Genomic DNA, 17840 nt, shown 5'->3' with positions numbered 1-17840 from the left:
GACAGACAGGGGTCAAATGGAGAAGAAAGAGGGAGGAAGTGGGAGAGATGAAGGAGCCGGAGGTGGAGAGAAGGTGACTGAGAGGAAAAGTCCACGCTCTAGTCGAATCCTGCCATTGTCAAAGTTCAATAAGAACAAGCAGGAGTTTTAAACAGCACTTCCTGCCTGGGATAAGTAGCCTCAGAACCTCTTGGAGCCGGCGCTAACACTTTTTTTCATGGGTAAGAGATGTTTTATAAAGATCGGACCTGGCACCATCAGTTCGGTGTTTGTAGCTTTTGCGAACGAGGCAGTAAACATCCAGTGATGACCTTTAATACCTGAACCAACATGGTCCAAATTGCTGCTCACTGTGGTGGCTGGAGCATTTTTTTTTCATATTAGAGGGTAAATACATGCTTTTACCACTGGCCCCTACAACTGCTCTCCTTGCCGTCGGTCCAGCACTTCATTAAATTGATATTGTGGGAAAACACACAAGCAGTTCCCAGTCTTTAGTTCATAAACACACCCGGACTGCGTGCCAGTTCCCACTGGCTAGTGTGTTGGCTGTAGACCTAGTCAGTGCATTTGGCTGATAATATGTATGGTAATGAGTGACTGGCTGCTGGGACTAAAAGCAAAACTGCTGTCATAATTGAGTTAGATTAATTAAAAGTGCACCGCTGTAGTCGTACAGATCAGTGCATCTTGTTAGAGGGCATCGCCACGGGGGGGGGCGGGGGTGGGGGGGAGGTGGGGTGTGTACGTCTTCTTTAGTGTACGTGTTTATGCCTGCAGATTGGGGGGTTAGGCTAGGTTGTTTTTTGAGGAACTAATTGAAATGAGAGGCGATGTGCGAGTCTCAGCCAACATGGCCGGTCCATTTGTCAGGGTGACATCACTGCACTCACACCCCATCCATCTCCGCCCGGCGCCACAGAACCGTGCTCGTCCCGGTGATTAATATCCATACCTCCCTGACTGCGCTGCATACAGCTGCCTAACCACCCTGCTCACACCTTCGCTGAGGACTCCGCTGTTTGGTACACGTTCACCCACAAACAAACAAATACCCGCACACACACACACCGTGGCCGTGCCGGCTGATGCTCACTCATGTTCCAGGTGGGCCGAGCCCAGAGCCCAACAGGGCGCACAGGGACTCTGTATGTGGACCATGTCTTGTTCCAGACATCAGTCGGTAAAATCAGATGACAAAACTGAGCATTTTTTGCTATAAAAGAAAGAAAGAAATCTGCAACATCCCATATTTATATAAATATATTTGAAGTGACATTCCTTTTTGGTTTGCTTGTTGCGATCAATTTCGTCTCCCTCTCTTTTTCATTGTCGGCTGCATGTTCAAATAAATTCTCAAAAAGAATGTCAAACGAAATCCAGGAAATGAAAAAAGTGATATATATGGGTACATATATCTACACATATATGTATGTGTATAAATATGTTGCATATATAAGACAGTAATGCAAATAGGATATATATAAAGAGATAAACATATTCTAGTTCATATTCAGTTCTCCATGCTCATTATAAGGTCTGTGTCATTCTGAGAGCTTGATTTATTACTGTTCCATATTGTTGCTCAACAGATTAATCCTAAAAGAAATGGAGTTAATGAGTCTTTTTAACTTGGTTGACTTTTTTTGGTCAGCAAGAAAAATAAAACATTCACCAATCAGTTTTTTTTATATATATATATACTTTTCATCCCCTGCCTGTTTGCCCTAAAGACACATAAATGTAAAGAGCAAACTCTTATTTCTCCACTGTAAAGGGCAGATGTTTCCTTATAAAGTTGATGTTATTTTCAAAAATCAAAAACAACTCTACCGTCAGAACTACTGTTGGTCAAGAAAAAAAAAAAGAATAGTAAACTTTAAGATAAATAAACTCACAATTTCAGGTTTAAACCTGAGGTAAAAACATCATTTCATTTCCTGCCTTTGAGCCACAGCTGAAGATAGGACAGGAATTAACCCATGGGCAGTAGGAGGCGCTACCTGGACTACTTCACAGGTTCTACTGGGACACAGCTTTGACCCGGAGTCACTCTAACCTGAGGAAAAAGAGGAGCCGGACTTTGAAGGTCTGTAAATGATGACCTTTCCTTCCCTGGATGGCTTCACTGATGTTCATTGATAAGGCCGGCTCTGATCTCCTCCGTGGTATCACAGCTCATCAGCCCACCCCGCTTTGTCTTCCCTGAACTGGGTAGTGTTGAACTTTCTCATCGCACACCCTGGAATTACATCATCCAGACTTGAAGTCATGTCTTTGAAAACGCACACTGCTTCCTGTGGGATGTACTGCAGCGTAGTACTTCAGGATATCAGTCGAATATACTGTAGTAGAACTCCTTTAGGATTGTATATTTTCCTTACAGTTGACGTAAGAACAGTCTGGGGGGTTACCGCAGCAAGGCGAATCAAAAGAGTTCAGTAGAAAAACTGTTTTAAATGAAGGTCATTGTGTTGAGTACTGACGCAGTAGCTGCAAACATCCTTTTGGGGGGGTGCTGGAGTGGGGGGACCTGCCTACATAGGAAGTGATGCAAAGAAGTTTGGAAACCACTGTATAGAGTATATTAAAGTATGTATTGCAGAGTCAGGGTAAAACAAAACATACAGATATATTTGTTTCCCCAAAACCAGTCGTACAGCCGAGGTACTGTGTAAATGTACCAAATATGGTTCCCCCAAAACCAGTTTCCTTCTTCTGGGGACATATTAACCTACATTCATAGCAAGTTGTAAGATGCAAGACTTTTCTAAACGTATGAAACATATATTTAAGAGACCAAGAAAATAACAAGATTTGTTTAAAAATAAAATAAAAAAGGTCAGTGATAGGTCACTGTTTATCTTCTATGACTAAATCATTCTATGGACAACATGTAGAGACAACAACCGGTCTAACTCATATTCATGCCCAAGGTTCCCCAAAGTAGGGGACGGGGTCGCTAAGGGGTCACAGAGTCATTGCAGCCAGGGAATATTTTGTTTGTTTGAGCCAGAGCTGCAAAATTGCAGAGGTTAAATTTTCAGTGATTATAATAGTTTGACGGAAAATGTTGAAATGAATGAAGTTCAGAGGAGATTTTTTTAGGCAACAGGTGTGAAAGGCTACAAAAAGCAGCAGCACCTCCCAAAACTGCTGTATCAAATGGATCGTATTTTGCTGCAGCTACGGTGAGAAGGAGAGGACGGTAACAACACAGGAAGTAGAAAACCACTTGTGTCCTCTCTGTGTGCGTGTGTGTGTGTGATGGAGTGAATGGGTCACTGATCATGAATATGCAAACCGATCACTCGTTCTTGTTGCTCCCAGGGTTCTTGTTTACCCGGAGCCCTTATATAAAATTGCCTGACAACCAGGAGCGAGGACACAATCAGATTATACAGTTTTAATCTAACATACAGGACAAGCAGCAGCTACAGCAGCTCTGACTCCCTGCCTCTGTTTGCACTCTTTTTCTCTTTGCTATAATAAGGCCCATGTCAGTCTGTGAGAGAACTAGGTTTTGGAAACTCAGATGTGTCAGATGAGTTTTGGTCTTTGTGCAGACGCGTATTTTCCATCTTGACATTTTTCTGTACTTTTTTTCCCCCCTCAGTGCTTTTGTTGCCCAAAAACCACATTCTCTGTCTGGGTGGCTGACTGCTGTATACAGGGGCATTGAACGCACAATGCTCCGTCTTCAGGATCATTCAGCGTCCGTTTCTCAGCACATCCACATTCCAGCAGCAGTACGAGTTTGTGCTGCGTGTTCCCACTGTGTCATGACAGATAGAGTGTCTGAATTCAATGTCAGCGCCACGCTGGATATACCATAAGTGCATTGCTCTTCCGCTGCGTATCACTTGCATCTGTTGCACAGACCACAAGTGTCTTTTTTTTTTTTTCTAGGCAACACGGCGGCAACTGCAGAGTTTTTATCTGTGTTGCCTGCGAAAATACATAAAAAGGATGTCGATATAATGTCCTTGTGCTGTGGTACGGTTGCCGTGCAATGAAAGAGAGAGAGAGTTGCCTGAGAGGGCTTTTGTTTTGTTGCCTTTTATTAACTCCACTATTTTATATAAAAAAAAAGTACAAAGTGTGTGATTTAGCAGCCCCCGGTGGTATATCACTCATGCACTCCTAAGTATTCGCCAACGTATTTGCACATTTCATCCGTGATCTTGTTTTTCACTTTTCTCAAATTTTATGACAGACAGTGTTTTGTTTTTTTTGTTTGTTTGTTTTTGTGTGTTTTGTGCTTGCATTGCATTATGGTCCATCTCCGATGACCTCAGGCTGAAATAACTCAAAAGGTGTTTTCAGCACCAAACTGATGTTTGACTTCCGTTTTGCATGCCATCGCCTCAGGGAGGACCTCAACTACACGCAGACCGTGTCCATCTCCATGAGTGTTGGTTTTTAAATGCAGTACTGCCAGAGATCTGGTACAGAACACTTCTCTCTGCCGATATGTTTTCCTCTCTGAATATTTTGGACATGGCCATCGGCGCCATTACCAAAATGAAGCCAACTTCAGCCAAGATAAGTGATGTTTTCAAAATCTAAACCGTAGGCAGAGCCGTGAGCCGCCTTTGTAAATTTTCTTAATTAAAAAAATATTTTTGCTGCCCTCTGTTGAGTAGAAAGATAATTAAAAGGTAAACTAAGAAATCCTTCAAACAAAGACTTACTATATATTTATATTTATTTTTTTGGGAGGGGGATGGGGGTTCTTTTCCTCTCCAAATTAATGAAACGTAGAAACGGTTTCTCCCAGATCTAGCACAGTGAACCTTTTTATTAGTGTCTGGTGATGATGCCAGCAGAAATTAGCGACTCATGCACAATGTTAATGTGTGTTTTATTTTTATTTTTTTTATCTGATTCTGCAGTGGGAGTGAATCACTGCCCATGGAGAAAAATCATTTCCAAGTCTGATGGTCAATTTTTTTTTTCACTTGAGTTTTTACCAAATCTCAAGTCTTTATTTTCTCCTCCACCGGAAACAAGCATGTGGTGTTGGGTAAATGGCTTGCAGTGTTCAGCCTGCCATAAAGAGGCTTTCATGTGCTCCCCTGCACTTCTCCCTCTCCCGCTCCCTCTCTCTCTCTCTCTCTCTCCCTCCATCACCCTGCATCGCTGAGGCTCTCACCCTTCTGCTCTCAGATCTGACTGCACTCCAGCCATGCTTTTGGGCAGCGAACTAGTAAACAGGAGCTTTAGGCTGATCCAAACGGCAGTAACGCCCAGTCAGACTCGCTGCCCCCTGCAGGCTCAATGTCTGCCTTTTTTTTTATTAGTTTTGCCATTGTGTGAACATCTTCACCCCCAACAAAAAAAAAAAAAAACTAAATGTTGTAAAAATGACTCTCTGTATGAGAATGGAGCGCTGGCTCTTTGCTCATCATGAGCCGGACACACAGGGTCTTTATGTGGCTGTGGAGAAGGTGGCCCCTCTCCTCCCCTCCCCTGCTTCTCATCCACACCCCAGAGGCTCCCATTCAGCCAGGGCCTGGCTGGGGGGAAGTTGGATCCCTTTTGTAGTGAGGGATTCTTTGGGGAGGCTGTCAAGGCTGTGACTGTGTGGGCCTTTATTTCCCCAGAGAAGAGAAGGGGGAGAAAAGATAGAGAGAGAGAGGGCAAAAGGGAGATGGGGGACAGGGGAGGTGTGTGGGGGGGGGGGGGACCAAAAGAGAGGTAAGACACAGACAGCCTTGTTAACTAGCAGTCCCATAGAGGGAGAGGATGAGGAAGATGGAAAAGATGAAGCAAAATCCAGAATGAAATCCGACAGAAATGCCACCCCCCACCCCCACGAAATGCCCCCCCCCACCCCCACCCGCAAAAAAAAAAACACTTTCCCCCCGTTACGTCACCGGTGTTATTTGCATCTCCGTCGTCTCATTTCCTCTACACCTCCCTATCCGTTCCCTCCATCGGCCTATGTGTGAGCCCTGCTCTTCAGCTCAATAACAAGCTTTTGCCCTCTCCCTCACCCTTCCTCGCCTTCCTCTCACCCTGCGCCATTACTTTACACACATTCCATTATCTGGGAGACCAGGCTGAGAGAGATGTCTGGGGTCGGCGCGATCATTATCATCACCTCTTTCCGCTACAGTTTGAGTTATAGCTGCCTGTATGGGAAACAGACATTTAAATCATAATCAATGGAGTGATATCAATGCTGAGAGGCATGGCTAAAGGAAATCACTGCCACAGCTCAGGAGGAAACAGACACGCTCACTTTAGGCCCAGATAGTGGCGTGCGCTTATTGACAAATAACGATTCCCAAATCCAAATCCACAAAATGCATTATGTGTCATCACGCTCGGTGCTGTCTCCTCCTGATGAAAAATAAACTCTTTTTTTTCCCCCTCCTGATATACAGGTGATGCAATCATCGTAGCTGGTGAGTAAAAAAAAAGAAAAGAAATGTGCAAATGGAGAGGCAGTGGATTTGAGCAGTTGTCCTCGGCTGTTTGAATATCAGCGTCGGCCTCTCACAGGCAGTCGGCTGCGGCCTGAACCCTGTGTGGAGAGAGGACGTGTCACGCTGCGGCCCAGCCTCTGATCACGTTAAGGTGATGAGTTTTCTGGGCTCCTCGCAGTCGGAGCTGTATTAAAGACACAGAAGTGTGTGTGTGTGTGCGCAGCTAAGAAAGGACGATTGAAGGAGACAGGTGTGATGTGACTGATCTATGACCAGACGACGGTCACTGCTGTCACTCCCACTGAGATCAGCAGCGACTCTGTGCCTCAAGCTGAATAGAAAGTCTTGGGTTTTTCTTACAGCTGACATGCAGTGCATCACTGTCAAAGAGGAGATGCAAAAGGGAAAAAAATGATGTGGTAAAAACACCTCATGTGATCAACAAATCAGAGGTGGGAACGTCTCACACTTTGAGGGAGATAATGGGACCAATGATTATGAATATATTAATATAAAATTAGGGCACCATTAGGGCAATACATAAAGTTAATTTAAAATTCATATATACAGCCAAATTATTTAGTAGCATTAAATTTAATTGATGCAAATGGAGCAACATATTACTCTGGCTTTAGAAAAAAACAAAACAAAAACAAATGACTCAGATTATAGTCCAGAAAAAAAATAAAATAAAATGGGGCACAAAAATCCTGGAAAAATAATGACGAAAAAAAAGTTACAAACAACAGGTAATGGAAAAAGAATAAGCTGTTTTTTGTCTGTTTTCCAAACCTCATGTGAAAATCTTGTGACAGTACACGTCGGCTGTGTTTCTGTGCTATTTACACATCAGCATCACAGACAGGGGGCGCCGGTTGACTATTGTTCCTGAGCTGCGGCTTCAGTTTAGCCATGGTCACGGAACATCTCACGTAAGAAGCTTCGGTTACACCTATTATGTTCAATTAGCCAATTGGTTAGGGAATCGACATGATGCAGTGACATCTCAGTACCTGATTGGTCGTTAGCATTATAGTCGGCAGATTTTCATTTTTATAAAATCATGATGCATTGGAGGAAAAAAATAAAAATCTCCCATCCCAGCAAATTACAGTTAATAGTGCAGAGTCTGTATTCAGTCACAGCTGCAGATGAGAAGCTGTCATTAAAAAGACGACCAGATTCTATATTTGGACGTCTTTGTTTCCACGGCACAGGGAGGTGTGACGAGCTGACACGACCCGTACGTCCTGCTCCTGCAGGTGTTTTTTTTTTTAATACGTTTTAAGTTGAGTCGATTGGAGAAAAGTGTGTGTGAATAAAGGGCTCTCAGTGACTTAATGAAGTGATGATGTGCAGCGAGCACCTCACCTGCACGTTTACACAGCACAGATACAGTATTTGTAGGTTAGCATCACACACAGCCAAGGACAGGGACAAGGACGAGGACAGGACACTGCAGCTCTGTCTGTGTCTTTCTGGGCAACACAAGGATCATTGGTTAAAATAAAAGGTCATCCTGGTAATGAAAGGATTGTGGTACGACTCCCAGTCTTGGCTACTACTGTGGACTAGGATAATGCGGTTCCTGTGGGGATCAAATCCAGGACGCTCCTACTTGCATGTTATTAGTGCCCATTATAGTATATTGCATTTACATTATTTTATTATATGTAAGTCTCATCAGTGGTTTCTTCAGTGAAGGTTCTCTGAATGATTTCCAGAAAAAAAAAACAAAATATATTACATCCCTTTACCAGCTGCAGCTCTCAGGAAAGTTTGCACCTCATTTATGTACCGTTAATTATAAAACATCCCAAATGTAATGCGTCTTTTGTGCAGAGGAGGAAAGACGTCAGAGGGAAAATTAAATTACTTCACAATTAATTTGCATGCATTCAGATTTCCAACTATCCGGTCAACTTCAGCCGCTTTCTATTCAATTATTATTATTTCATGGTTGTTGAAATGAACTCCACTGTAATTCCGTGCACTAGTCTGCACCCGAGTTGATTGGTCAAATTGTTTAAAAGAGAATTTGCATAGTCAATTTAAATTGGAGCATCTAACACAGATGGATATTAGGTGATAATTAAAATCTTATTGTAACATAACACCACTGCGCGTCGACCGAGCGTCGGGCTGAGCTCTGCAGTCATCCACGTAACAAGCCTGACCAAATAGTTAAGAAGCGCAGAGCTGCAGCCCAGGAACCCAAGGCCCTGTGTAGGTGTGAGCTGCGAACAGATAGTGCTCGGCACATCGCAGTTCATGTGTAGCCAAAGCCCACGCAGCGCTGATCAGACAGGGATCATCTGCTAGATCTGAAAATCTATAAGGCAGTCCCCAGAGATGGAGGAGAAATTTAGATTATAAAACCACAGACCGAGCTAAATTATATGGAATGGTATGTGTTCGCTGCTGCTAAACAGTATAGAAGATAAGACTGTCTGCAGACACACCGTTTGTTCACGAGAGCATTTAAAAAAAGAAAATGCAACAAAGAACACCTCAGAGTGAGTGCATGTTGCCAGATCTTGAGAGAAACAAGCAACTGGGTCTTCAAAACCAAGACCAGAAATAATCAAAAACATCCACCCACAGCTAGCCCTGCAGCTTCACACTGAAAAACCACTTTATTTACACACCGCCGTGAACTGATGTGGCTTTTTATGCACGGATTTCCTACAATTTCAACTTCTGCGAAATCCTTTCCTGTCGGCCCTGACTTCAGGTCAAACTGTCTCTGATATGTCTCCATTTGTCCCAGTCTTTGCTCCATATAATGTCAGCTTTGTTCCAGGCATTGTCAGCACATGGTCTTTTATCCATTGGTCCAACAAATTAATTGAGTTTGGCAGTGTTTCCTGTGTTTACAGGGGGGTGGGGGGTCGGGGAGGGCACAGCTTTTTGTTCCCAGGATGAACCAAAAGACAAGTCAATCTGATCACCACAGTCATGCATGTCTTTATCGCTCTAATGTTGGGGAGGGACTCTGCAACTGGACGACACGGGGACAGGGGTTTGGCTTTTTAGGTGTTTTTTCTATTCTTTTCTGGACTACTGTTACATTCTGAGGTACAAGAACTGAAACACAGTTACTAGGTAGAACAGCAACTCCAGGTACAAAATGTTTGTTTGATCAGAACAGTCAGATTATCCAGTCCTAACTCAGTTAAACCAAAAATCACAATAAACCACAATCACACACACAAAAAAAACTAAAATAAGCATGAACCATGAGCATCAAACAGCAACAACCCCACACAGCAAAACCCCAACAAAGACTGAGTGAAGGACAGAGGTATTTATACCCAGGGCAGCAGGTGAGACGAGTGAGGCTGACGAGCAGGACACAGGTGAGCCTGATGAAGCTAATTAACCCTTGAGAAACACAGACAGAAAAAAGTGACAGACAGACCTGACAAACAACACGGTTCTTCACTAGATTAATGAAAATAAACATTATTTCTGCCAGTTTATTTTATTTGTTTTTTTCACCTCATCATGTTAAATATGACCAGGAGGTTCATTTCATGTTTATATCAGAATGATGCCCACGGTCTAAAGCAGAAAAAATGTATAAACACTTCATGTTCGTGATGTTTTGTCAAATTGTTTCATTAAGTATGAATATTTTTTAACAAACTTGTACTTATTTACATGACAACATAGGAGAGAACCATGGACCTAATTTATACCTTATTTATAGGTAATTATGTTAAATCAGGCTGTATGTGGCCGCTGATCCAAAATGAGTTTGATACCCCTGGTTTAAACTCTTGTCTTAGGTAAATACCCCCCGCCTTCCTCCCCCCATCTCCAGCACAAAGACCAGTTCTATTTCTACAAGCAAAAGAATCACACAGGCTAAACCAGAAAACACACACCAGGCTAAAACTAAAGAGCTCTGAATCTCGCTGCCGGCTGAAGAGTCAACTCTAATCTTCCACACTTTGTAATGTCTTTTATTGAAAAATGGAAACTGTTTATGGTGAGGCTCTCAATTTGGCCAAGAGTAACACGGAATCTCTCGCACATGCCAGTCTCCTGACATTTCCTAACCTTCTTGACACACACTTGTTGGAGTGTGAACCATTTCGCAAATGAGGGTTATTCCGGGAGAGTCACGTCTCCTCTCTACTCCTCGGCAGCAGTCGGCCAAAGGCTGTAAAAGATGTTGTCCTTTAGTTATGAGGGAACGTGAGCGGCAGCCAGGGGAGGGGAAAAAAAAAACAGAAAAGGAGAAGCTCTTCAATTGGATCAAGTTTTTTTCTCCTCTTTGTCTTTGTCTCTCACTATCCCTGCAGCGCTCTCTCTCTCTCTCTCTCTCTCTCTCACCCTCTCTCCCTCTCTCTCTCCAACTCGCTGCCTGTGCCCTGCTGCTCCATCATCCTCAGGGATGGGTCTGAAGGAGACCATCTGTTGATCCATTTGTTTCCTGCTTTGCTCCCTGTGCCACCACCTCTCCCCTACAGACGACGAGGCCTGGCCTTCGCCCTGCCCACCGCTCTTTGTTGTTGCCAACAGGCACTTGTGGTGAGGCGCGTAAGCTGCCCTGGGTGGGGCAGCAGGGTGGGCTCTCAGTAGTCTCTGATTAACAAAGAAAAGAACCAGGCACTGACAAATGTGTATCCTGTTACACCAGACTAGCATATTAACAAAGAAAAGAACCAGGCACTGATAAATGTGTATCCTGTTCAGACTAGACTAGTCCTAACTGAGTTCTGTTTGTCTTCTGGTACAAAGGTTTTGTTCTGACCTGGGATAAAAAGAAGACACTGATTTCATCTCTTTATTTTTTTTGAATTCCTGATATCAAAACCATTCTATTTTCCCCTTAGGTCTTAAGCACAGAGAACGCATCATTACATGGAGGCACTGACCATGAAATAGATGTTACAAACAACGCTGAAGGACCATCACTGCAGGCTCGGGAACACTCACCACCAACATATTTATTGCCTCTGAAGTGTTTGCCGATAAGGCAACTGGCGACAGAAGGCTTTGTGTGTGTGTGTGTGTGTGTGTCTCCTGGCTGTCAACTCGTATACATGTTCAGGGGTTCAACCGACACACGGGAGTCCACCGTGGGGACTCCAGCCATTGCTTTACTTTGAGCTTCTCCCGTGACTCTCTATTACCCATCATTCTGCTCAGCCCATGCCCCAGAGAGTAGCTGGGAAAGGGTGGAATGTTAACATGAGCTGTGATGCACCCAAGAGAGGTTCACTATACAACCGTAGTATTGTACAGCTGAATACACAGAGGGAGATGTTCAGGGACTGTGCCTGTGGTGAAGGCAAGGTCTGAAAGCGGGAAGCTATAGAAAATGACAGAGAATCCAGACGCTGTTGGAGAAAAATGGTGACTTTTGATATGCAAACTTGAGGTTGTGCTCCACACAGAGTGGTACGGTACGGTTGTTATCCAGAACAGCCATATCTGATGTATCTGATCTGAAGGTGAACAGCCAGGGAAGACATGCTATTGATTTCCCATAACACGAAGATGACATGTGCCCATGCACACCGCTATTTTACCAACAGCCAGTGTCATCTAATTAATCATTATCTGACGAGAACCGGTTCTGCTGCAGGCTTTAAAAATAAACAATCGCTTACAATTGAGGACGAGTTACGTTTATTTTAATTTGAAAGATTTTAATCTTTAAATCTCCATGTGTTTTCCCAGGATTCCTCAGCACCGGTGACCAGGCTGCCAAAGGGAACTACGGACTCCTGGACCAGATCCAGGCCCTGAGGTGGATCAGCGAGAACATCGGCTTCTTCGGTGGAGACTCCAACCGCATCACTGTGTTCGGTTCTGGGATTGGAGCCTCTTGTGTCAGCCTGCTCACCCTCTCCCATCACTCTGAAGGTACGGCACAGCAGGGACGGGGGAGGGGTGACACAGCTGTGGAGCTAACGCCTGCTGGTGTGTAGGCAGCTCGATATTAGAAACTGGTGGTGCAGGCCACAAGTTATTGAGCAATGCATTGTACTGCGCCGCGCAGCACAGTGCATGTAGGAGGCAGGTGTTTGCATTTAAATGACTGTGACTTTCAATCCCGGTGGAAAATTGAAACTCCACGGCAGACTTAAAACCACATGTGGGACTTTGTCAGATTGCCGGCGTCATGTATGAGTAAAATAATTATGTTGGTTTAATGTGTCTTTGTAAGCAAGATAAAAGGGGACAGAGTGTACCGGAGAGAGTGTGTAGTGGCAGCCGCCATCATGAGGCATGACATACACACTCCCACTGCTCTCTTTGTATTCAGCACTGTTTATCTGCTGGCTACCTTAATGCTACTCAGGATGATTTAGTGGCCACACTGGCCGCGTCTTTAAAACGACACGCAGCGGGCACGCTTAACCTGGACATGTGGTAAACATCCCTCATACTACTGCTCCGCTAATGCATCATTCTATTAGCATGGAGCTCAACTGCCTACATATAACATCTTGGCGGAAGTCCATTTGCACATGTGAATGAGTGTGCGCTCCAGCTATGAATGTCAACTTCATGCTGCGCCCATGAACATCACATTATCCTTATTAACCCAGAGCTTGTGCACATATTTCTTCCGATGTCTTGTTCATAATGGAGAGCGCTGTTGTGCGCCCACATCGGGCTGCCATTTATCCACATTGTTGTTATCGCGTTGTGATAATCAAAATGAAAAAACTCCCTACGTTCGACTTGTTGTTTGCACACGAGCGTCATGTTGATGTCGCCCACACACTGCTGTGAACACACACACAGGGTTGAAAAAAGAAACACATGATTTTCATTGTTCATTTAAAACTGCAGCGAGTGTCAGGAGCCGCTTCATCAGATCAACTCCATGTTCAGATTCATCTGTCAGATGTTTTCATTTGCATCAGTGGGCAGCGGTAACATGGATTACTGTGTCGCGACAAAGTACTTGTGATCTTGAACGGCCTCTGAAGCTAGTGGATACCACAACTTATGGTAAAAATAGTACATTTAAATATGTAGCATTTTATTAAAAAGCAATATTTGACACTAAGAAATAAGCAATAGCGCAAAATAGCAATATGTGATAAAAGTCTATTTTTTTAAATTTTGAGTATTTTTCATCTGTGTAATCCATTCACAGATTACTCCAAACTCACAGTACAATACCGGCCATTATACCTTTGTATGAAGGCCATTCTGTTGTCTATCGTGTACAGGCTACGCCATTTGTCTGTAGCTAGCAGCTGCAACATGACGTAAATAGACAGAGAGCTTCAAATACTGTGCTGATAAAAAATAATAACCATCTATTCACAACTGCACCATTATTCAACAAGTCTATTCACAACTGCACCATTATTCAACCAAGACTTAAAAAAATACATCATCGCTTTCCATTACTCTGTTCATCTGGGGCATTACCGCCACCCACCAGGCTGGAGGGGGCATCAGTATTACCGGTGCACTGCAAATGACTGACGTGAGGAAGACATTTGTTCAATTGTCTGTAGATACTAACAGTAAGTCCCAACCCTGATGAATATTAAACATCACTGTTATATTCAACCTCTGGTCTAAGATATTCACCCTACCACGTGTTCGTTCTCCCTCTCTGCTGGGGGAGGCAGGGGAGGCGTCATCCCCTGTGTTTATAAACAGGGAGAGAACTTGTGCACGCTGGACCTGCAACATTCCAACTGTGCATTGTCTGGATGTATAATACATCAAAGAAACCAATCATATCTGCAAGAGAGAAAACAGGATGGCTCTTTGATCTGGTGTGTAGGAACCACTACATAGCACAGCACCGGCATCACGCACTCTTAACACCAACTAATCCAAACACACAGCTGCTCTTCTTGTCAGCGGGCGATAAAGTGTCGGATTTTTTGATTAAAAGGCCTAAAGAGGTCATTTGAGCCTTTTTTTCTCCGTTGGCCTCTATCACAGTGGCAGGGATTTGTGTTTTGTTTTGTGTTTTCTAATTTGCATCTAAGTGTTACTAATTGCGTTGATTTCCTCCAATGAGTGATGACTGCTTTTGGATTGAAGATTTACCATAAATGCCTTTTTATTCATACTCCACAATGCCACGCTCCGTGTAGCGTGTTATTATACTGCCAGTGAAACCATCTCCACTGCCTTCTAGTAAATTGGATATTACCGGGTCTGTTTTTTTCCCCCCATTGAATAAAAATGTATGCCCTAGTGATGCGATAAAGTATAACTAGCAAAACTAAGGAAATTGAAAGTGGAGGCATTCTATCACATCAGGATTCTTGCTGTGATGTTACCAATAAAAATCAGATCCGACAGTCTCTCTCAGAGCACAGCCTGTTGTTATTATATGAAGTTAGGACTGGAGTCGAATGCCGAATGAGACAGGAAGCCTGAGCAAAGAAATTTCCTCTTGCACCTGCCTTTGCCACCTCCAGGATACCCCCCCCCCTCCCCTCTTATCCTGGCTGCCCCTTAATCAGTGTGTGTTTGTAAAAAAATAAAGTTTAAAAAGCTACAACAGCTGAGAAGCTTTAATGTGTGGGAAGAAAACATATTTCAGATGCTTTCTAGTAATGGATTTGTGTTTGATTTTTTTTATCAGGTCTGAAAGATAATGAAGCAACTAAAATACCCTAATTTTCAGAATATTGAAATTACAATGGTTGTAATTTGTATTCTTTTATTAATGGCCATTATAGGGATTACCGTGGTATAAATGAAGTCCAGGGAAGTTTAGAGACAATAGCTGTGATCATGTGACTTCGAGGCTACAAGCTTGACAATAGTCCTACCTACAAAAAGGGGGCGCTGGAGAAAAGGTTTGGCAACCAATGTCCAAAGAAGTCAGCTTCAGTGGTCTCTGTATTTGACTAAGTGCAGGTGGGTTTCGAACAATCCTCTGATAAAAAGCTCAGTTCTCTTACCCGGGGATCACGGCGCTATCAGGCCCATTCGATGGAAAAATTGGTTATTGATCTGACACCAGCACTTCACTGGTTCAATCTCCACAGTCTCTAAACCGACCCAGGTGTGAATCCAAGTGTGAATGGTGGCTTGCTTGTGCATGTGGCACCTGTGATGGACTGGCCAACTGTCAAGTGTGAACCCTGGCTTCTCCCAAAGACCGCTGGTGTTGGCTGTACTGTCCGCCCACCACGACCCTAAAAATGATTAAATGGTGGAAGACAAATGAACTGAGCCCACAGTCGAAATCATTACATACTGTGTATATGCTCTTTTTTGGAACGCACACACATACATATATACTGCACACACGGCCTGCGCACAAACATTTTCCATCACCTGCTGCTAGGCTGCAGCAGAGTCAGGCCCTGATTTTAAAAAAAGGGAGGAGGTAAATCAGCGATGACACACTGTTGTGGAGCTCCCTGGTGTGTCGGTGTATTTAATGACAGTATTCCCACTCTTACTGTACACAGTCTGTCATCACTGCCTAGAGTGCATAGACTTCCTATCTAACTGAGACTACTTTTATGCCTGTCTGTGGCAGAACGACAACTTACTTCAGACGCTCGGTGCCTCAGCTAAAGCCTAATAAATAAGCTGGATCTTCCAGGATCGGTTTAGCCTTCCAGCTTTTTCTCTTCGATTTTGCCTTTTTCTGGATTGGCCTTTGGTGATGTGTCTGTGTGAGGATACCAGGGGGCTACAGTCACAGGGTACATCCATCACCTAGCGTCCTCCTTTTGCCTTCTAGCCGGTGTGCCTACTGCCCTGAAAGTCCCCTCTCTCTCTCAAGGGCTGGATTCTTGAGACATCAGCCCCTCCCCTGCATCTAATCTCCCCCTCGCTGCACCCATCTGTTTCCCTGCCTTCACAGACAGTAAAAGCATGCAAGGGACGTGTGCTTTCTCTATGTGCCAGTGTGTCTCTCCCTTTCTGCCTCCCTGGGTTTCAGCTCCACAGTCTCCAGGATGTGTCTTCTTGTGTTGCTATTTATAAGATGGCTGCCTTGTCTGCTGCCGTATGTGGCAAGCAATCTAGCTGCACATCTGAGACGTTGGAGGGAGGATGGTCATTAAAAGCGCAGTGTCTCAGCAGGGGCAGTTTTGACCAGCTTATTAAATGTAACTCAACAGTTGTGTTCCCACAGAGGAACATCTCGGCTCCCAGCCTATTTTTTCCTCCAGCTTTAAACAGAAAACAGTGGCACAAGTTCAGTGGAAGGGACGCTTGCTGCTTGGACAAGTTATTTACCCACAGCATTGATGTTATTAATTATAATCTAATGCTAATGACTTTTACAGAAAACATCCAACTACAATTACAGCGTGATCAGGACTCCTGACCTTCTCTCAGCAGAGCAGCACGGTGGGGGGACCGCTGTTATTATAATTACTATATGGACTTCAACCCTACTATTAATAGACAGACACAGTCGGTACTATATTTAAAAGGAACATATTGTGCGGCTCCTTTGCAAATTAACTTAGTTCCTTGGTGTCTAAATAATAAAAAAATAATTAAAGATTATTATTATTAGAAAGCACAGCTGGTTATTTTTGGTTAACATCCCTGTCCTGACTGGGTGTGTCTGTGCCTTTAAATGGTAATGAGCATGCTCCGCCCACCTCTTCTACGGGAGATAGACTGAGGATAGCTTCACGTATCCATGGCAACATTGAGTGTTGAGAGGAAAATGATCTGCAGGTGTACACGAATCAGCTATTAGTAATGAAAATGACAAATTCTCACAGGGTTACACAGTACGTTTGATGTACGTTGCTAGAGTTTGGTCATTTCTTGCATCGTATGTCACCTTAGAGTAAGTGTAAGAACGTAATTGACAAGGAATTATTAACGAGAACATTTCGACAACCCCCTGGGATGTGACCCCAGGTTGGTGACCACAAAGATGGCGGTTGCTCTGCTCTTGTTGTTTTCTTACCCCTAGGTCAAAGGCAAATGAGGAAAATGTTAGTCATGGACCTGGCACTGACTGAGGTTCTTGGTTCTTGGTCTGATTCATAGTAGATACATGTATGAATAAAATCACAGCATCTGGGCCTGACTTTAATGTTTATATTGAAATGTCTGCTTCACTAGGAATAACAAGATAATGCTGTGTTCTCTAAGGTCACGTTAACCTGCTGAGTGTGTGTTTCCCTCATGTCCATATCTGTGCGGCGATGTCTATTCATGAGGCACACGGGAAAGAAAGGCTATTTGTGGCAGCACTGAAGGTCATTTGGTTGATTTTTTTTTTTCTTTTTTTCCCCTCTCTTCCTGTAAGCAATCAGGATAAAAGCTCCGCTTCAGAGGAAGTGTTCCCCATTTAATGGAACGTCTTGGACATTAAAGACAGCTAGTGTAGAGGATCCTTCATGCCAATGTCAGCTTTCATTTTTATTAAGACTTCTGGGTTATTGAGGCCCATAAATGTGCATGTTAAATGCTCGG

General features: G+C 43.7%; 1 protein-coding gene across 2 annotated transcripts in view; it reads left to right on the top strand.

Moving 5' to 3' along the window:
- nlgn3a (neuroligin 3a) overlaps nt 1-17840 on the top strand; it is a 163874-nt gene that overhangs the window by 79376 nt on the left and 66658 nt on the right. For both annotated transcript variants that reach the window (XM_008327322.3, XM_008327318.3), the window contains one exon: nt 12129-12314. In XM_008327322.3, coding sequence (XP_008325544.1) covers nt 12129-12314 — 186 coding nt within the window. The remainder of the gene's footprint in view (nt 1-12128; nt 12315-17840) is intronic.

Source organism: Cynoglossus semilaevis, chromosome 15 (genome assembly GCF_000523025.1).
Source record: "Cynoglossus semilaevis isolate Cse_v1.0 chromosome 15, Cse_v1.0, whole genome shotgun sequence".
Classification (NCBI taxonomy): Eukaryota; Metazoa; Chordata; class Actinopteri; order Pleuronectiformes; family Cynoglossidae; genus Cynoglossus; species Cynoglossus semilaevis.
The sequence above is the reverse complement of the archived record's forward strand: the minus strand, read 5'-3'. Positions and strand labels throughout refer to the sequence as shown.